General features: G+C 40.5%; 1 protein-coding gene across 2 annotated transcripts in view; it reads right to left on the bottom strand.

Annotated features, from left to right (window-relative positions):
- Window positions 1–16524, bottom strand: part of PHKA2 (phosphorylase kinase regulatory subunit alpha 2) — a 44889-nt gene that overhangs the window by 9332 nt on the left and 19033 nt on the right. Inside the window, exons 16-28 of one of the 2 annotated variants that reach the window (XM_080576427.1) lie at window positions 15388–15532; window positions 14841–14919; window positions 12053–12216; window positions 11274–11447; window positions 10441–10529; window positions 9058–9191; window positions 7227–7383; window positions 5663–5742; window positions 5346–5424; window positions 5089–5218; window positions 3573–3674; window positions 2840–2958; window positions 625–672 (exon numbers count right to left, since the gene is read on the bottom strand). In XM_080576427.1, coding sequence (XP_080432553.1) covers window positions 625–672; window positions 2840–2958; window positions 3573–3674; window positions 5089–5218; window positions 5346–5424; window positions 5663–5742; window positions 7227–7383; window positions 9058–9191; window positions 10441–10529; window positions 11274–11447; window positions 12053–12216; window positions 14841–14919; window positions 15388–15532 — 1500 coding nt within the window. The remainder of the gene's footprint in view (window positions 1–624; window positions 673–2839; window positions 2959–3572; window positions 3675–5088; window positions 5219–5345; window positions 5425–5662; window positions 5743–7226; window positions 7384–9057; window positions 9192–10440; window positions 10530–11273; window positions 11448–12052; window positions 12217–14840; window positions 14920–15387; window positions 15533–16524) is intronic. The other variant, XM_080576428.1, reaches the window with a different exon arrangement.

Below are 16524 nucleotides of genomic sequence, written 5' to 3'. Positions count from 1 at the left end.
TTGTGTATTTAGGGCACCTGAGTGGTATGCCAGTGACAGCAAGTCTCCAGGCGCAGAGATCCTCTCATCACAGCTGCCAGTTCAAGGTGCAGGCGTAGCTGCAAGCCTTCTGTCTCCTGATGACAGATTCGGAGCCTCAGACTTTAAACTGCTGAGGTTTCTGCTGGTAAAATATTTAAACAATTGTCTCTTTTCTTAACAGCGAAAGCTGAAGAAGGGCTACAATTCTCTGCCTTGAAAGAACATGACGGCCCGAGGAGACACCCAGGCCTGTAAAACCACTGCCTCAGCAATCTGAAGCAGTACTGGTTTCATTACTGTCCAGAGACTGCCAGCAAAAATGGTACATTACATTACTTTTAAATACTGATGACACCTGTAATATAATCAAGTAACTAAATCTGCAACAGTGCTTTATCTTCTACGACTACTTAACCTTCAGAAGAACTAAGTGGATCTAAATGAGACTATTAAAAGATTACTGATGAGAACGGGCTCCCAGTGAAGATGAGCTAAATGGAGAGGTAGGGTTTTACAACAGGCTTTCACACAGAAGAAGCTGCAGGTGTTCAGAGCCGAGATTCCTGCACACGCATACACACAGAGCTGCAGGCAGTGTTTTACCGTGGAAGCGAACATGCTGCTTGACATGGAGTGGCCCTCATGAAAGAACTACAAAACAAAAACAGACACCAGCAGGTCAGACAGACGGCCACGACAGAACAGGACGCAAACAAGGTTAAGTAACCCATCTGTGCAAAGACGAGGAGCATGGAATAAGCTCAGGTAATCAGGGGAAAACCATGGCAGACTCTGGCTCCCGCAGCGCTGCACTTCAGCTGACTTTGGGACAGCCACGTCCGATGGCCAGGGTCACCACGGCATGGCAAACACAAACCACCCCAGTTAAGGAGCATGCTGACGTTTTTCTGCAATTCAGGGTCAGAAAAAACAAAACAAAACAAAACAAAAGAACCCAAGCTCCCCACTTCCATTCTCCCCTCGTTACGTCAGCTTCTTCTCTTTGCAGTGGAAGGCCACCGTGCTGCAGAAAGCCTGCAGGTTGCCAGGGGGGTCAGCAGTGCTGAGCGAACAGCTGCAAAGCAAAGCTTTCACAGAAACACGGATGCACCCCTTTCCACACTGAGCACTCTTCTGTAGCTGTCCCCTCCCAAGCCATGCCCTTTAATTAGTGTTAATGGTTCAGACCTAGGCAAAGTCTTGGTTTTCAGACTCCAGAAACATCTGCAGTAAACAAGAGAGCTGCAGCTGCTCAGCACACAAGCTCTGGTGTAAAGAAATGTTGGTGCAAGTACTACAAGTGTCCTTCCTGACACAAAGCTGATGGTTCTCACCCCAACCCAGTATGACATAAAATCGGAATTTGGCAAGTTGTTTAGAGAGTGCAGTGAGAGCAGGCAGGAAGCACCATGAACGGACAGGTGGGGGGAATAAAAGTAAGAACAGCCCATTCTTCATCTGTGCAAAAAATGTTTCCATCTAATGCAAAAGCAATGCAAGGAAATACCTTTTCAGCCTTAACAAACTGCACAGGGATTCGGCTCAGGCCCACCTGTGTATTTAAAATAAAATAATGCTGCCGCCTAGTGCCCAGTCCCCCTTCCTTCTGGGAAAGGCTCTGAAGTCAGACATCCACGGTCAGCTGTAAGACCAACAGCCACGCTCAAACTGAGTTACTAAGGTCACTTTGGAGCCTGCATTAAGCACCCAGCAGCGTTTTCATAGACACAGCTGTACCAACGGTGGGGACAAGGCAAGCTCGGCCACAGTAACACCAAGGCACCAGCACGGCTCAAACACAGCGACCAGATCTCACGAGACACAAACCGCACGTTTCGCAGGCACCTTTGCTTCCCTGATTGATTGTATAACAAAAACAATTATTAACTGATCTTTATGTCAGCATCAAATACCTTATGTCAAGCTCATACAGAAATTCCACTCCTCTTCAAAAGCTTAACAAGCAAACTTGTTTCATACAATCAAGGTGAACACCACATACTTTCTTAGAAACTTAGAGATAGCCTCAGAGTAAATGCAAGACTTGCTTATTAAGCTCTCAGCAGAGAAGGTAATTTTGAAATGTTTGAAATTTCTTACATAAAGTACTTCATTCTCATAAATGCCTTTTATCTGATCACTATCTTCCTGTTTATCTACAGCAAAAGAAAATTACTGATAGAAACACAAAAAAGAGAAATCAAAAACACTTGTAGTAAAACCATCAGTCACAAGAAATTCAGAACACTTTGTGTGTGTTTTCTATGACGTCTCTTCATATGTTCAGTTGCTGTGCTATTTAAAATACTGGACATATATATATATATATATATGTATATATATATTCTAGCAGTAGTCATTCTCAGTTCCTGAAGAAACAACACAGGAAAAAAAAACAAACCAAGATTTCTCTTCCAAGTGTATCTTTTTTCCCCAAAGGCACATAGACCATATTAGAAACCCGTGCAGAGTACAAGAATGACAATGCATGAAAGCTTTGTACATCTGACTTTGCCTTAGCTAAAAAATTATAAAAATGCTGTTTTAAAGTCGATGCCATGAATGCATTACAGTTTGCTCAAGTTCTTCTATATCCAGCATGTGAAAAAGAACAAAAAAGGAACTACAGTTTGGGAGGAAACATCCCCTTCATGCTTTCTATCAGCTTTAAATCAAAGGATGTTTGGAAACTTCTGTGATTTACCATGGGCTTATTCAGCATTAAAAACAGTATCCCAAAATGCATACACAAAAATCTGACTTAACACAGCTCCAAAACAGCTGCATTTTCTGATGAGCACTGACAGAAAAACCTCACCTGCTTCATCTCGCTCTTTAATTTAGTAATACCACTTCTTCCTGTTTTGGTTGCTCCTGAATGCCCCATTTCATGAATAGAAATTGCAGGGCTAGATGAAGAGGAATCCACAGGTCGCACTAGAAGAAGCAAATGGACATTTTAAAAATTATACAGGTAGGAAAACATACAAAATTGTATCTAGAAGTGGCAGATAAAAGCATGTCCTTTCACAAGCATACAATGCTCTTTTTGACAGCATCCTTTCAAATCACATCAGTAGTTCAAGCCTGATTGCATCAAGCCAGGGTGTAGATCCACCGTTGGATATCGGGGCCTGATCTTCCAAGACACTGAACAATCACAGCATCAAAAGACATTGGAGTTGCAATGAGTCTGTGAGGGCTTAAGAATGAACCCGGAAACCTGCTAAAGGGCCAGCTGGGAATTCTGAGGATCACAGACACACTCCTTGAAGGCAGGCTGGATACGCCCTTTTTATGGTCTTTGTTCTGGTCACATAAAATTTCTTCATTTTAAAAGTTTGCCTGATACAATCTTGATAAAAGTGCAGGATAGTTTCCATCATGTGTGGTTTTTTTTATCCCTCAGCAGCTAATATACACAAGTACTGGCAATCTATGTTTAATACATTACCAGTACTTCTGTTTTACATGCATTGAGAGTACAATCCTGCTTATATGATGATCTAACTCTATATTTACAGTACTCACTTAACATATGGACCACTTACAGCTTCTTTCCACACCGAACTCTTTTCCACTGAGAATATGATGTAGGAGATTTTTCATATCAAAGGGGCTTAGATTCATCAAACTCTCTGAAGCTTCTTCACCTAGTGTAAACACAACCATCAACAAACATCACTATAAGCTGGTTTACAAATTATTTTCCTAACTGAACTGCTGGCTGGCTGGTGTTCCACCACATTTATTTTTGTAGCTAATGCTTCCTTTTAAAAAAAATTAATATGTTGTCATTTCAAAGAAAATACATTTCAAGACTAAACAACAAACACTGCATGGAGATGACTCTATTTGCATTACTGAACGGCCTGTGCAGGTTGTGTGAAATCTCACTGAAGCTGATGATGAGAAAGCAGTTGCTCCTTCACAGAGCAAGATTGCTTGAAAAATCACTACAGCCATCTCCCAAAAGCAGACCACATAGATCTAAATTACAGAGCCAGAGTTATTCCGTAAAGAACAGCATGCAAATGGAAGGCTTGTGTTTTATTTGATTAAAGGATTGTGCTTGTAAGTGAGAGAGAAGAAGCACATACATACACATGAGCGCACATGTGCACGCAGACAAGTCTTTCAAAGGAGAGCATGGAAAAGGCAGCAATGAAGCTGAGAGCAGTGTGCAAAGAAATAACTAAAGGAGCACTGCAAAAAGAGGCTTTGAAGTATGAATGAAGCAGCTTCTGGTTCTCAGCTTCAGCTTTGGGGGAAATACGGTTTTCTGTGCACTCCTCATAGAGAAATAGGATTATCACAGAAAATTACTTAGCTGCATTTATCTACTTCTCCTAAGAGACAAACATGCCGCTTCCTCAAAGGCAGGTATCCACCTAATTTTCATAGAAACATAGAATCATTTAGGTTGGAAAAGACCTCTAAAATCATCTGGTCCAACCTTTTGTCAAAGAGAGCAGCAGTGTCCAAAGTGGGGACCCTTTAAAATATGATTCATGAAGTTTTCCCCTTTGAGGTGTACTAGTACATTAGAAACAGTGATGAGCTAAGCCACAAAAATATGGTCCAGACCATGCCCCTAAATGTCAGCATTTGAGACTGTATTTTCATCACATTAATTTGATCACTTCTGATGATGGTTTCTTCTTGACTTTTGACCCCTTTGAACTCCTCTGATGTGGAAAAATCTTCAATGTTTTTTCAGATATTTCATCAGTCATTCTTCATTCAGAAGATCCTAATCCAGGGTCCTAATCCTCATTGCAGTTAATAGCACTGGGTCCCTAAATACACGCGCGTACAACTTGATGATCAGCACCTCAAACACTTAGTGAAAGTCAGGGGACTTAAGTACTTACTGTCTACTTCAGACTGACAACGTAGGGGGAGAGGAGAGGCAGGGATCTTTCATTAAGTGAAAAAGGGAAGTTATTTTCAAAGTTACTAATTGTATATGTTGAATGAAGAATTTAACAAGTAAATGAAAAAACAATGACTACGGTGAAGCAGAAATAATGCCACAAGTATCTCCTATGATAAAATTACACTTACCTGAGCATTTCAGACTCCGAGCCAGCTCAGTGGCCATCACCTGAATTATCAGACCGATGCGAAGCCTGAGCATCTCCATGAAAAGACTAGGCTGTGATCGAACGTACATTGCCAAGTACATAATTATTTCCTGTAAGGACAGATCCATAAAGGCACCTATTCAAAGCGGGTCATCTTAGGTTTCCCAGTCACAGCAGGAACACTGGCATCATACTGGTCACAGCTTAAAGAACCCTTTTTTTCCCTGTGTTGCTTACCTGTGTCAGGACAGCAATACTGATGTCTTGGCCACTGGCTTCATAAATAAGATCTGTGAGCTCCTCAGGTGGCAGGGGGCTGTAAGAAGGCAAACCACAGTTAGCAGTTAGCTCAGGCACTTGCTGTTGACTTCTTGAACGTGTACTGGAACCAAGTCACCCAGAAACATCTTTGCACTACAAGCTTTTCTGTCTTGGTGGCTGCAATCCTTTCTAAGGTTGAGCAACAACTTTTAAAACAAGATGATGGTAGCAGGATGGTACCAGCAAGATGCAGAAAGGCAGGCTGCTTCTACTGAGACTGAGCTCCAACTTACGTGGTAATGATTTTCTCGCGGGGTTCTGGTGGCAGGCCCACAGTAAGCTGCTTGTGGTGGGACAGGAGGTCTGTGCATGCCTATCATGATGTGACAGAAAACAATAGACCTTTCTCTGAGTCATGCAAAAGTGATACAGCTTTTAATTCTGGAAAATTAAGCATTTCTTTAGCAATTTTAAGTGCATTTCTATTAACTACCAGACGTGCAGATCCAGCAGAATGCTGTTAAGCAGTTGCCGAAGATCCCCTGATATCAGCAGGGCTATGAGTCTGCCTAGGATGAAAGCTCACACTGAAATCAGCAGAATAATGTTTATGTACTCCATTGGGGCTGGAAGATCAATAAAGGACTTTACCATAAGATAAACATTTGATTTTTATTTAAGACAAAAAAATATATATATTAATGGAAAGCTTGGAAGTATTAGCTAAAAAAAATGTATCCTGTATACTAGTATCTCTCTTTAAAATAAAATAAATAATAATAAAAAAATTACATCGCATTCCCAAATTATGTACCCTGAAATAGGTTCTTCCTCCAGTACCAGCGTTTTACTCTTCTATATGTACTTCCTACAAAAGAGGGTGTTTAACTTACCTGTTTTAGCATCCTCAAACACAGACCTCACTGACCTACATTCCTCTGATTTCTTTAGGAGTTTATTTTCCTTCCCTCACCGTGGAACAAAATCACTACTACAAATCACCCCTACTCTCATCCTCCCCAGTTCTTTGCCAACATCTTTGAAATTTAACATACACAGCTTTCTGTGAGCATGTCTTTACTGCTCATCCATAACGTCTTGAGGATAGAAAAGGTACCTAGTGAAGTACCATGCAGGGTGACTCAAAAATTGCTCCCTGCAAATATGACTGTCAGTAGAACACGTCATTCTAGGCGTGACTATCAAAGCTTTGAAAATGGCCAGGAATTAGAGAAAAAGTTATTTGGAAAAATGCAGCGCTACGTACAAACTGCTGTACTTAGAACAGCAGAGAGGAAATGTTTTTGTAATGTTCAAAATGAAATCTGTGCCCTTAAAATGGATCTTCCTTGCTAATCTTGAGTAGTCCCAGATATCCTAATGCCTCTGTACACCTGCAGCCACTCACACTACAGATTGCCTGCCCAATGGGACAGGAATTGCCTGATCATGTTTTTGCATAATCTCTAGCACCACATCACACTGGTGCTCCAAAAGTGTTTATGCTACGACAATAGCAACAAGCGATTGCCAGCGACCACTACAACTTTCAAAGCACATAATTAAGCTTCTCGGAAAAACAGAGATTAAACAAAGCCTTCACAATCATTTGCAGTTTGACAATCTCAATCCATTCCAACACTAGCACAGTTCTCAGTACGGATGAAAGGTAAAGATGCTGCAGTAAGATTTTAGATCAGAAAAACAACCAACGTTTACTGAAAATTGCTGCACTAGGTATGTTGTGAAGACCAGAAGAAGGCAAGCACAAGCCCCACAGGCACTTGTGCCACCCATTGGTAGCCTTATCTCTGTTTCCAGGCAGGAAACTGAACCAGCACTATTTGTATTTCATACCTCTGCCAGGACTTCCACTCGCTTTTTAAGTATACCAGAAATATAACGGATTAATCCCCACTCCTGATTGAGGCCTGCCTTTCTGTAGAGCTCGTTGAGCAGGCAATGAACAGTGATGCCATATTGTCCGTTCAGCTCTGTATCCCAGTCAGGGCCTCTGCCGGAAAACAGAAGATAATTTTCATTAGAGAAAAAAACAAACAGATCTCTAAGGGCTCTTCTATGAAGGACAGAGAGAGAAAACAGGAAACTCACAATACTACATCGCTTAATCTTACCACAGAATGAGCAGCCTGATTTTGATTGAATTGCTCATTTTGGTGACAGACTTAAGTACACGGGACATGGGGGCCCTTCACCAGAGATCAGGTGACATCTTGTGACAGCAACTCTCATATTAACTAGAACACTTAGTTAGCCATAAGACCGTGACCCATGGAATTTCCCATCAGACTTCAAACTGAACATGCACGCAGATAGTTTGCTAGAGGAAAGCTCCATATGTTGCTCTTTAAGAGCAAAATTCAGCACTTTCTTCAGTACTGCTGAAGACTGCACCCATTTTTTCACACGCTTCAGGGACCTCTGAGTTTTTGTGCCCTGCCTCTTTCTTACCTACTAATTAGATTTCCACACTGCTTATGCCATTACTGATAAATCAAAGGAGATTTCTGTTCTTCTCCTGGTTTTAAAATTCACTGCATTATGGAAAAAAAAAAGGCACTTCTTGTTGTCAATGTTTTGAAGCACCACAGAATGACCTTTCAGCTCCTGTTAGAGGGACAGAGTTCACCAGAGCCCAAGAGAGATATCAGTGGTTAAACAAATCTAGAACAGGAAATTAAACGTGTTTTACGTAGTTAAACAAAAAAAATGGTAATTTTTCAGGATCTCCTTTAATCTTTAATAGAGGCTGCTAAACATTTTGCTTAGGAAAACAAGATCAAAGAAGAGGCCCTCACAGGAGAAAGACTAAAATAAACAAAAACGCCATCTCTGTAACACTACGGAAGACCATCTGTGATCAATAAATGCATGTCTTTGCACCCTTAAGCTATCTTTCTGCCAGATTCTAGCTCTATTCCCCTGCATAGGAAAAAAAAAAAAAGCCCAGTAAGAATATGACTGTTGGTCTGTATTTGCATTTTGTTCTCATCAAACTTATTTAATGAGCAGCTGTTTACTAACCCCAGTAGCTTGGGTTAAACTGTTCCCAGAAACACTTTAAAGAGCACTGAGTTTTAGCCAATGATGTACTTAAGCACGCAAGGATTAGAGGAAAAAATAGTGACTACTCATTAAAGTTGCATCTGTGCTTTAGTTAGAAAATGACAAGATTAAGTATCCCTCCACTTCCCTCCTTGTGTATAAAAATCACACCAAATCTTTGTGAACTTAACAAAGTGCCACAAATACAGCAAGGGGTGTTCTTATTCATGTAAAGGATTTATACGTTTCACTGGAGTGCTTGAAAGCCTGTATGTATGTGCAATTGTGTGCCGATCAACTTTGAAATTTGCACAAGCATTTTTGTATTTATGCTAATTATTTATGTAGTCAAGATAACTGAAAATATTCCTGTTAAAGCAAAAAGTGTTTTAACCTGTCCCCTCCAAACACAACCCTGAACACTGGCAAGCTTTTGCACAAGAATAATCAAATACTGGGGCCTGGGCCAACCTGATCTAGTGGGTGGTATCCCTGCCCATGGCAGGGGGGTTGGAACTTAAAGAGTTCTTTAAGATCTCTTCCAACCCAAGCCATTCTATAGTTCTATGAAATAGCTGCGACCAAACTTAAAGAAGCTGAAGTTTATATTTGGATAACTCACTTGACTATATGCAAGATATATAAGATATCTGCTTGATCATGGAGCGTTGGGCATTCGTTCAGGTGCTCAACAAGTTTCCTGCAATCCAAATCACCATGAGCATCTTTAGGTAAGTTCAAAACATTTTCAGAGTCCTAATAACAAAGAAGGATGAAAATCAAGTAAGAGACATTGAAAAAAGTAGCAGATCAAATTCAAACTGTAGTTTTCCATTAAAGAACACAACAAACATGCAACATAACTCTGCACTTGAAATATAGACGTATCATGTAGTTCTTGTCAGATTACTGCAGGCATGAAAAGGAGGCTGATCCCCAGAAACACAACACCCAGAATGGAACTTTTGTCTCTAGTTTTGGTTGACTCAACAAGAAAAGCTATTTTTTCGACAAAACAAACAAATACTTCATAAAAGAAAGAAACAAAATTATTTGCATGCTTTTCCTGTCTTTTTCTTGTCATACACTGCTACTTGCAAAGACACAAAAGCAGAATGATACTACTTTTATTTTTGGTTGAAATCATTTAAAGTTCTGTCTCTAATCAGTATATATGTGGTGCTTTAGGAATGCAGATGTTGCCATCATAAATTTTCCAAGCTTTTGAAACTAGCATGTTAACTAGTCAGATGATGCAATACAGTAGTGAGTTCTTAGATGAAGTTTCATTTAACAAGCTATCAGCAGTATGTATGGCCCTAAAATACCATTTCCACAGACACAGCCTATAGAGCAGAGTCCTTCAGCAGGCTGGATACAACCTCACGTAACTGCTTTCAGCCCCTGGTCACATACTAGGAGAGATCAAACGCCCAGCACAAACCCATCCTTCACGGCTTCCAGTGGTATTTGACTGGTGTCTTAGGACATCAGGGGTTGGAATTAGGTGATCTTTAAGGTCCCTTCCAACCCAAACCATTCTATGATTCTACGATCTGTCCTTTCACATACTATCCTCCTGAACAGAAATCCCTGTAAGTGCCATTTCTTGAAGAATAATTCTAAAGGCTATGAATATCCTACTTTTCCCTTTGTGAGTTCAGCTAGGACCAAAGACGACGATATAAGCCTTAGCCATTAAAAACGAGCACTTATTATATTATTTTGTTTTGCACACACTGTTAAAAAAATTCCACACGATAATGTCTATTTAACAAAAAACAAAAACAAACAAACAAAAAACTCCCAGCAAAAACACCACCACCACAATACAAACAAACAAACCAACAAACTGATAGAGTTAACTTTTCATTGCCCCAGACAGAATGGGTTGGCTGTCAAGGTAACAAAAATCACAACTAGCATACGGCTTGGCTAGTAATGACAGGGAAGGTCACAGTATTGAGTGTTAAAAACACAAACAGCATAAAAAATCCCAGTTTACCTTTCTGTCAAAGGAAAGGGGAGTATCAACAAGATTCAGAGACTTCCGGTGCGTGTTCAGAACTTTAGTCGGAAGAGACATGGAAACAGCTGTAAAGCAAAGCCAACGACAACAACAACAATTAAAAATCGCCCATTTCAGTAACACGAAAAGTAAAAACACCTACATAAAGTAATTGTACTAGGAAAAAACAACAGAAACAAAAAAGCTTGAAGGTTTACTAATATACACTAAAGTTAAGGGAAGCCTTGCCTTAACCCTGGTTAGGGCAAGGCTTCCCTTAACCAGGGCATTGGACACTACGTACCTACATGTAAAACACTGTATGCTGGAATCCACTTACAAATTCAGTCAAGGACTTATTTGGGTGAAAGTCCTCTCATCAGTCTATCAGTAATGTAACATTATTAGGAACACTATCTTCCCTCTCTACACGATATATTCTTACGGATGTAGAGAGTACATCTGTATACTTATGTTTTCTGCCACTGAAACATTTCATTTCACCACAGCTTCACTAAAATAAGAATGTGTGTTTTGTCTGTCTTTGTACAATGGCAAAAAAAAATAAGAGAATTCACTGACTCAGGTTCTAAAATTCTATCCAATCAACTAGTTTTCATAACATTAACTTTGAATCACTACAAGTTATTTATACACATGCCGTGGCATGGAATACTGTGGGAACACTACACAGCAACAACTTCAGACTCATTTTTATTTCTTGATAACTACAATACAACTTGTGTCACTAGCTTTTTTCGAATAGCAGAATTTGGAAATACTTGAGTTCACCCCTTTTAGCACCCAAAACCAGTATTAGGGAGAAATACCTGGAATCTCCAAGCCCTTTGCTTTGGCCATTATTGACAGTATCTCTTGTGTGGAATGGTTTGCACTGAACACGGGTGGTTGATTAGCAGTCTTGGAAGTTGGAGGCAGGTATGACTTCAGTGCTGTACTCTGCAGGATATCATTTATATACTGATCCAGCTCATCCTGGCTTTCTAGTGAGAAATACATAAAAGAAAAGGAGCATTAAATATAAGAAAACATATAAATTATCAGTGCTTTCTTTTTCATTACACACCATTCTATTCTTGTTTATACAGAAAGGCATGCAAAAATGTAAGAATATCATAAGCAAGAGACTCTTAAGCTGAAAAAAAAATGAAAGAAAATAAAAATTAAACAGTTTTTGATACTTTTTAAACAGTTAAATTTTGAAATTGTCTTTCCCTTTGAAAAGGATCAGAATGGTTTTTCTCTTGCTGGTAGTCCAAAGATCAGCTCTTCCATACAAACCCGTATGACTCCTCACACTCTCTACCTCCCTCTAGCATCTTTCACACAAACCCAATGTGCTGATTCCTCTGACTCGGTTTTACCACAGCAGTTACCAGTCAATGCCACACCAAGAACACGGGAAGAACATACACAAACTCCTTCTCCAAACTAAGTCATGCACGTACTGTTCTCAGACTGAAGCATAAGAAACCTGAATGACTATCAACTGTGCACAAATTAGATTCTGCATAGTAGGGCAAACCCAGGCTCTAACTGACAGAACGTTATAGAGGAAAAGAAAAAAAAAAAGTAAGAAAACTACTACCTTTTTCACAGAAATCTGCTGGATAGCCTCCATATTCACTGTCAGGGCTACAACGGCCTTCATTAGGGTCATCAAACAGTTTTACATCACAGTCTGGATCCAGAAAGCTCAGATGCGTATGAAAAGAGGTGGTAAGAAATTCTGATAGCTTGCCTATCTTCACCCTGCAAACAGGAAAGCATGCCAGAGGGAGCTAACAGACATCATTTTGATACTGGTTAATGCTCACTGAGCTTTCAACAACTCCAAAATCTATAAGACATAGCTGTCAAATCCACCTTGGGTAAGTATGAAGAAGCAAATAACCAATATGGAGAAAAACAAGTACAAAATATCAGTTGCGGATCCAGCTGGGTACTGCTCTATCTACTAATTGCACTTAACTGTGCCATGGTTAACACTCACAGGTCTAACCCAACACCAAATTATGCAAGGTGCTGTATGTATATATGAGGAGAGGTCCCAAAGAAAGATCTAAACTCCGAGAACTATGCAAGACATAATCAGTCTGAGAAGTCCCCAATGACAGCAGTATCTTTTTACAGAACTGCAGTGCTGCTAGAACAACAGAAAGTACATCTGATTGTCAAAGAAAGACACTGACTGAGGGAGGGCAAGCATAATGACAATAGGGAGATGCTGTGCCATCATATTAAATCACTTTTATAGGTAGATAAGTGGAATACACAATCTTACAAATCGTAATTTGTATTTAAAACAGGTCCAATAATTTTGAAAGATAATTACTTCTTAAAAACGAAAGCCCAGCCAAGACCAAGGTTTTGTATTTCCAAATTTTTAGAATAGAATAGTTTCAGTTGGAAGGGACCTACAAAGATCATCAAATCCAACTGTCAACACTACTTCGGGGCTAATCCAAAGTTAAAATATATCATTAAGAACGTTATCCAAATGACTTTTAGACATGGACATGCATGGGGCACCAATCACCTCTCTAGGAAGCCTGTTCTAGTGTCTAACTACCTTCTTGATAAGAGGTTTTTCCTAATCTCTAGTTTGAAACTCACCTCATGCAGCTTCAAGCCATTTCCATGCACCCTGTTACTAGATACCAGAAAAGAAAAAGACAACCACCTCCCACTCCATTTCCCCTCCTCAGGAAGCTGCAGAGGGCAATGAGGTCACTTCTTGACCTCCTCTTTCCCAAGCTCGATAAACCCAGTGTCCTCAGCCTCTCCTCACATGACATGCCTTGAAGCCCTTTTACCAGCTTTGGTGCCCTCCTCTGGATGCTTTCTAGCACCTTAACATCCTTTTTGTGTTGTGGAACAGAACTGCACAGAGTATTCAAGGTGAGGCAACACTAAATACAGCAGGAGAATCACCATTTTTGACCAGCTGTCTGTGCTGTGTTTAACACACCCCAAAATGGAGTTTGGCTTCTTAGCTACCAGGGCACAGTGCTGGCTCATGCTGAGCCTGCTGTTGACCAGCACCCCCAGGTCCCTTTCTGCTGAACTGCTCCAAAGCCACTCAACTCCCCATGTGTACTTCTGTCCAGTATTACTCTGTCCCAACTGCAGAATCCGTCATTCTTTCTTGTTACATTTCATGCTGGAGCACTGGGACATCATCAACAATCTATCTAGATCCCTCTGCAAGGCCTCCTATCCCTTCAGTGGGTCAGCAGCACTTCCCTCCACAACCATCAGCAAGCTTGCTGAGGATGCACTCCACTCCTGCATCCAGATAACTGACAAAAATGTTGAACAGGACTGGCCCTAGAACAGAGCCCTGGGGAACATAACTAGTGACCAGCCACCAGCCAGATGTAGGTCCATTCACCATGGCCCTTCGAGCTCTGTTGAGCCAGTTCATCACTTAATGTAGCATGAACCTCTTCACCTGACAACTGCGGACTTTGTCCAAAAGGATACTGTGAGGGACAGTACCAGAAATCTTGCTAAAATCCAGAAAAACTACATCCACCACCTTCCCCTCATCCACTAAGCGGATGACCTGATTATAGAAGGATATGGAGTTAGTGAGACAGGACTTTCATTTTGTGAACCCTTGTTGGCTGGGCCTGATGACTGTGTTATCATTTCAGTGCCTTTCTGTGGCACCCAGCATAATCTTCTCCATAAATTTTCCAGGTACTCAAGTTGAACTAACAGGTCTATAATTTCCAGAGTCTTCTCTCACGCCATTCTTGTAAAATGGGATAGTGTTGGCTAGTTTTCAGTCAGCGGTGACCTCCCCAGATTCCCCAGACCTTCTGTAGGTAACTGAGAGGGGTCCTGCTATAACATGGGAGAGGCGTTGGAACTAGATGATCTTTGAGGTCCCTTCCAACCCAAGTCATTCTATGATTCTATGAACATCCACTAGCTCCCTCAGTACTCTGGGATGAATCCCATCAGACCCAGTAGACTTATAAACATTCAACTGATGCAACCAGTTCCTTACAATTTCAGTATTAACAAATGGGAAGTTGCTGCTCCCCCAGCCATGGTCCTCCACTTGAAGACAGGGCAACCCAAGGCCTATCATAAACATTAAAGACTGAGGCAAAAAAAAGGCATTAAATGCCTCTGCGTTAATCAGCTATCAATGGCAGTGAGAGATGGTGCACCTCTTGGGAAATGGATTTTTCCTACTGCATTTGAGGTCCAGCTACCATCTGACTCCCACATAACCATTAAAGCTGCTCTCTGTCTCGAGTTCCAGCACGAGATCTACGCAATACCACAGGTTCAAACCTGAGGCTTGTATATGATTTAATTAAAAATTCACAGAGAGAATCATTTGGTGGTTATGGCAGTACCTTGCACCTCCAAAATAACCATCCTCTAATTTTCGTATGGTGGCGAGAACTGCTGGATGAATGTCAGTACCATCGTCAACTGAAAAAGAACAATAGAAGAGTTTGAAGCTTACCAACACATTCTTAAATTATCATGTCCAAGTGGATTACCAGGTGTTCTCTACAAAGTAAACTAAATTTAAAACAGAACCCACAAGTGCTATCAATACCAGATTATTAAAAAAAAATAATCAAAACAATCAAAACAATCCCAAGTGCCTCCACCCATGACAAGTTCCAACAGGCCTTCTATAGAATTTCTTTGGACAGAAATAGTATGGAGATGGTGAGGAGATGCAAGGATATTAAGGAGTAAAATAAATAAATAAATAAATAAAAATATTACACATCATCCAAGTTCAGCATAGACTCGAGAAAGTTAAACCATACTTTTGATGTTAAAACTCAGATGTTGAAACAGTCATACCATCTGTCTCTGCTCAAGCCTACCCTCATCCTACTCCCCCACAATAATTATTCTGCTTGCAATCGAGAAAATCAGCTTTACCAAGCATCGTGTGGGTGATGGGAAACGTCAGGGTTGGTCTCCCTGTCATCCTCCAACAAGAAGTGAGGTAAGCCAGCTCTGTCTTGAGCATCTCCACAATCATCTGATTGTCTAGAGCCAGATAGAAGTGATGCTGGTCAGTAAACTAGAGAACAGAGAAATACGGTATATAAGTACTTGTCAGTGCTCTCCTCTATTTTTTTTCCCAATGAAAAAAAAACTGATTTTTTTGGTTGAATTAACCAAACAAGGCATGCTATTGGGAAAAAAAAAGACCCATGCTTGCGCAGAACATGCTTTTTCTTACATTTATAGGTTGACAGTGAAAAAAGGAAGCTATACAAATAAAAAGTAGATGATGACCCCCATGAAGTAGAATTCTCCCAGTGATAAATTACAGTAACCTATGATCTGCAAGATCAAAGTAGCATAAATGTGGGAGAAAATACAGCAGCAGCAATACAAACAATAAACAGGCTTAAGTGCGTGCTGGGGACTGGAAACTAGTAACCATATATCTCTTGGGAACAACCTAAAACACGAGCAGAATAGGAACAGCTGACAGTTACTGTGGAAAAAAAAGGTATATTAAATGTACAGTGGTAAAGGGTGGTGTTCTCTCTATAAAGGAAGGCCAAGAACCACAGTAAGAGACTATTATGGCTACATCTTAAGCTGGAAAAACAGTGAAAAGTATGTCAAATCAGCCACAACAAAAGTTAAAAGCACACAAGCATTAGGGAGGGGTTGAAAAGGGAAAAGGCTGCGATGTAAAATAAACATCAATTAGTAAGACATAATGGACACGGAGAAAACCTTCTGTAAACACATCAAAGGTAACAGGAAAACACAGAAACTGTGGACCTGTTAATGAAGAGAGGAAGAGGATAGGAAGAGAGGACACAGACAAGCTGAAACATTTAGTGCCACCTTTACTGACAGATGACCTGTAATACTACTTTGAGAAGAGAGACAGGAGTTCAGCCTGAGCTTGGGAAGAAAAGGTTAAAAAGCACATAAATTCGAGCTGGCAAAGACATCGTGTCTTTAGAAAGGAAGGGCCAGAATAATGTAGACCAGACAACCCCATTTCAGTGCCTGAAGTCAATTTGAGAGTGCCAAGAGAATTACAAAATG

The sequence above is a fragment of the Anser brachyrhynchus genome (assembly GCF_964034855.1).
Source record: "Anser brachyrhynchus genome assembly, chromosome: 1".
NCBI lineage: Eukaryota > Metazoa > Chordata > Aves > Anseriformes > Anatidae > Anser > Anser brachyrhynchus.
Note: the sequence above shows the minus strand (reverse complement) of the source record. Positions and strands in the feature narration are given on the sequence as shown.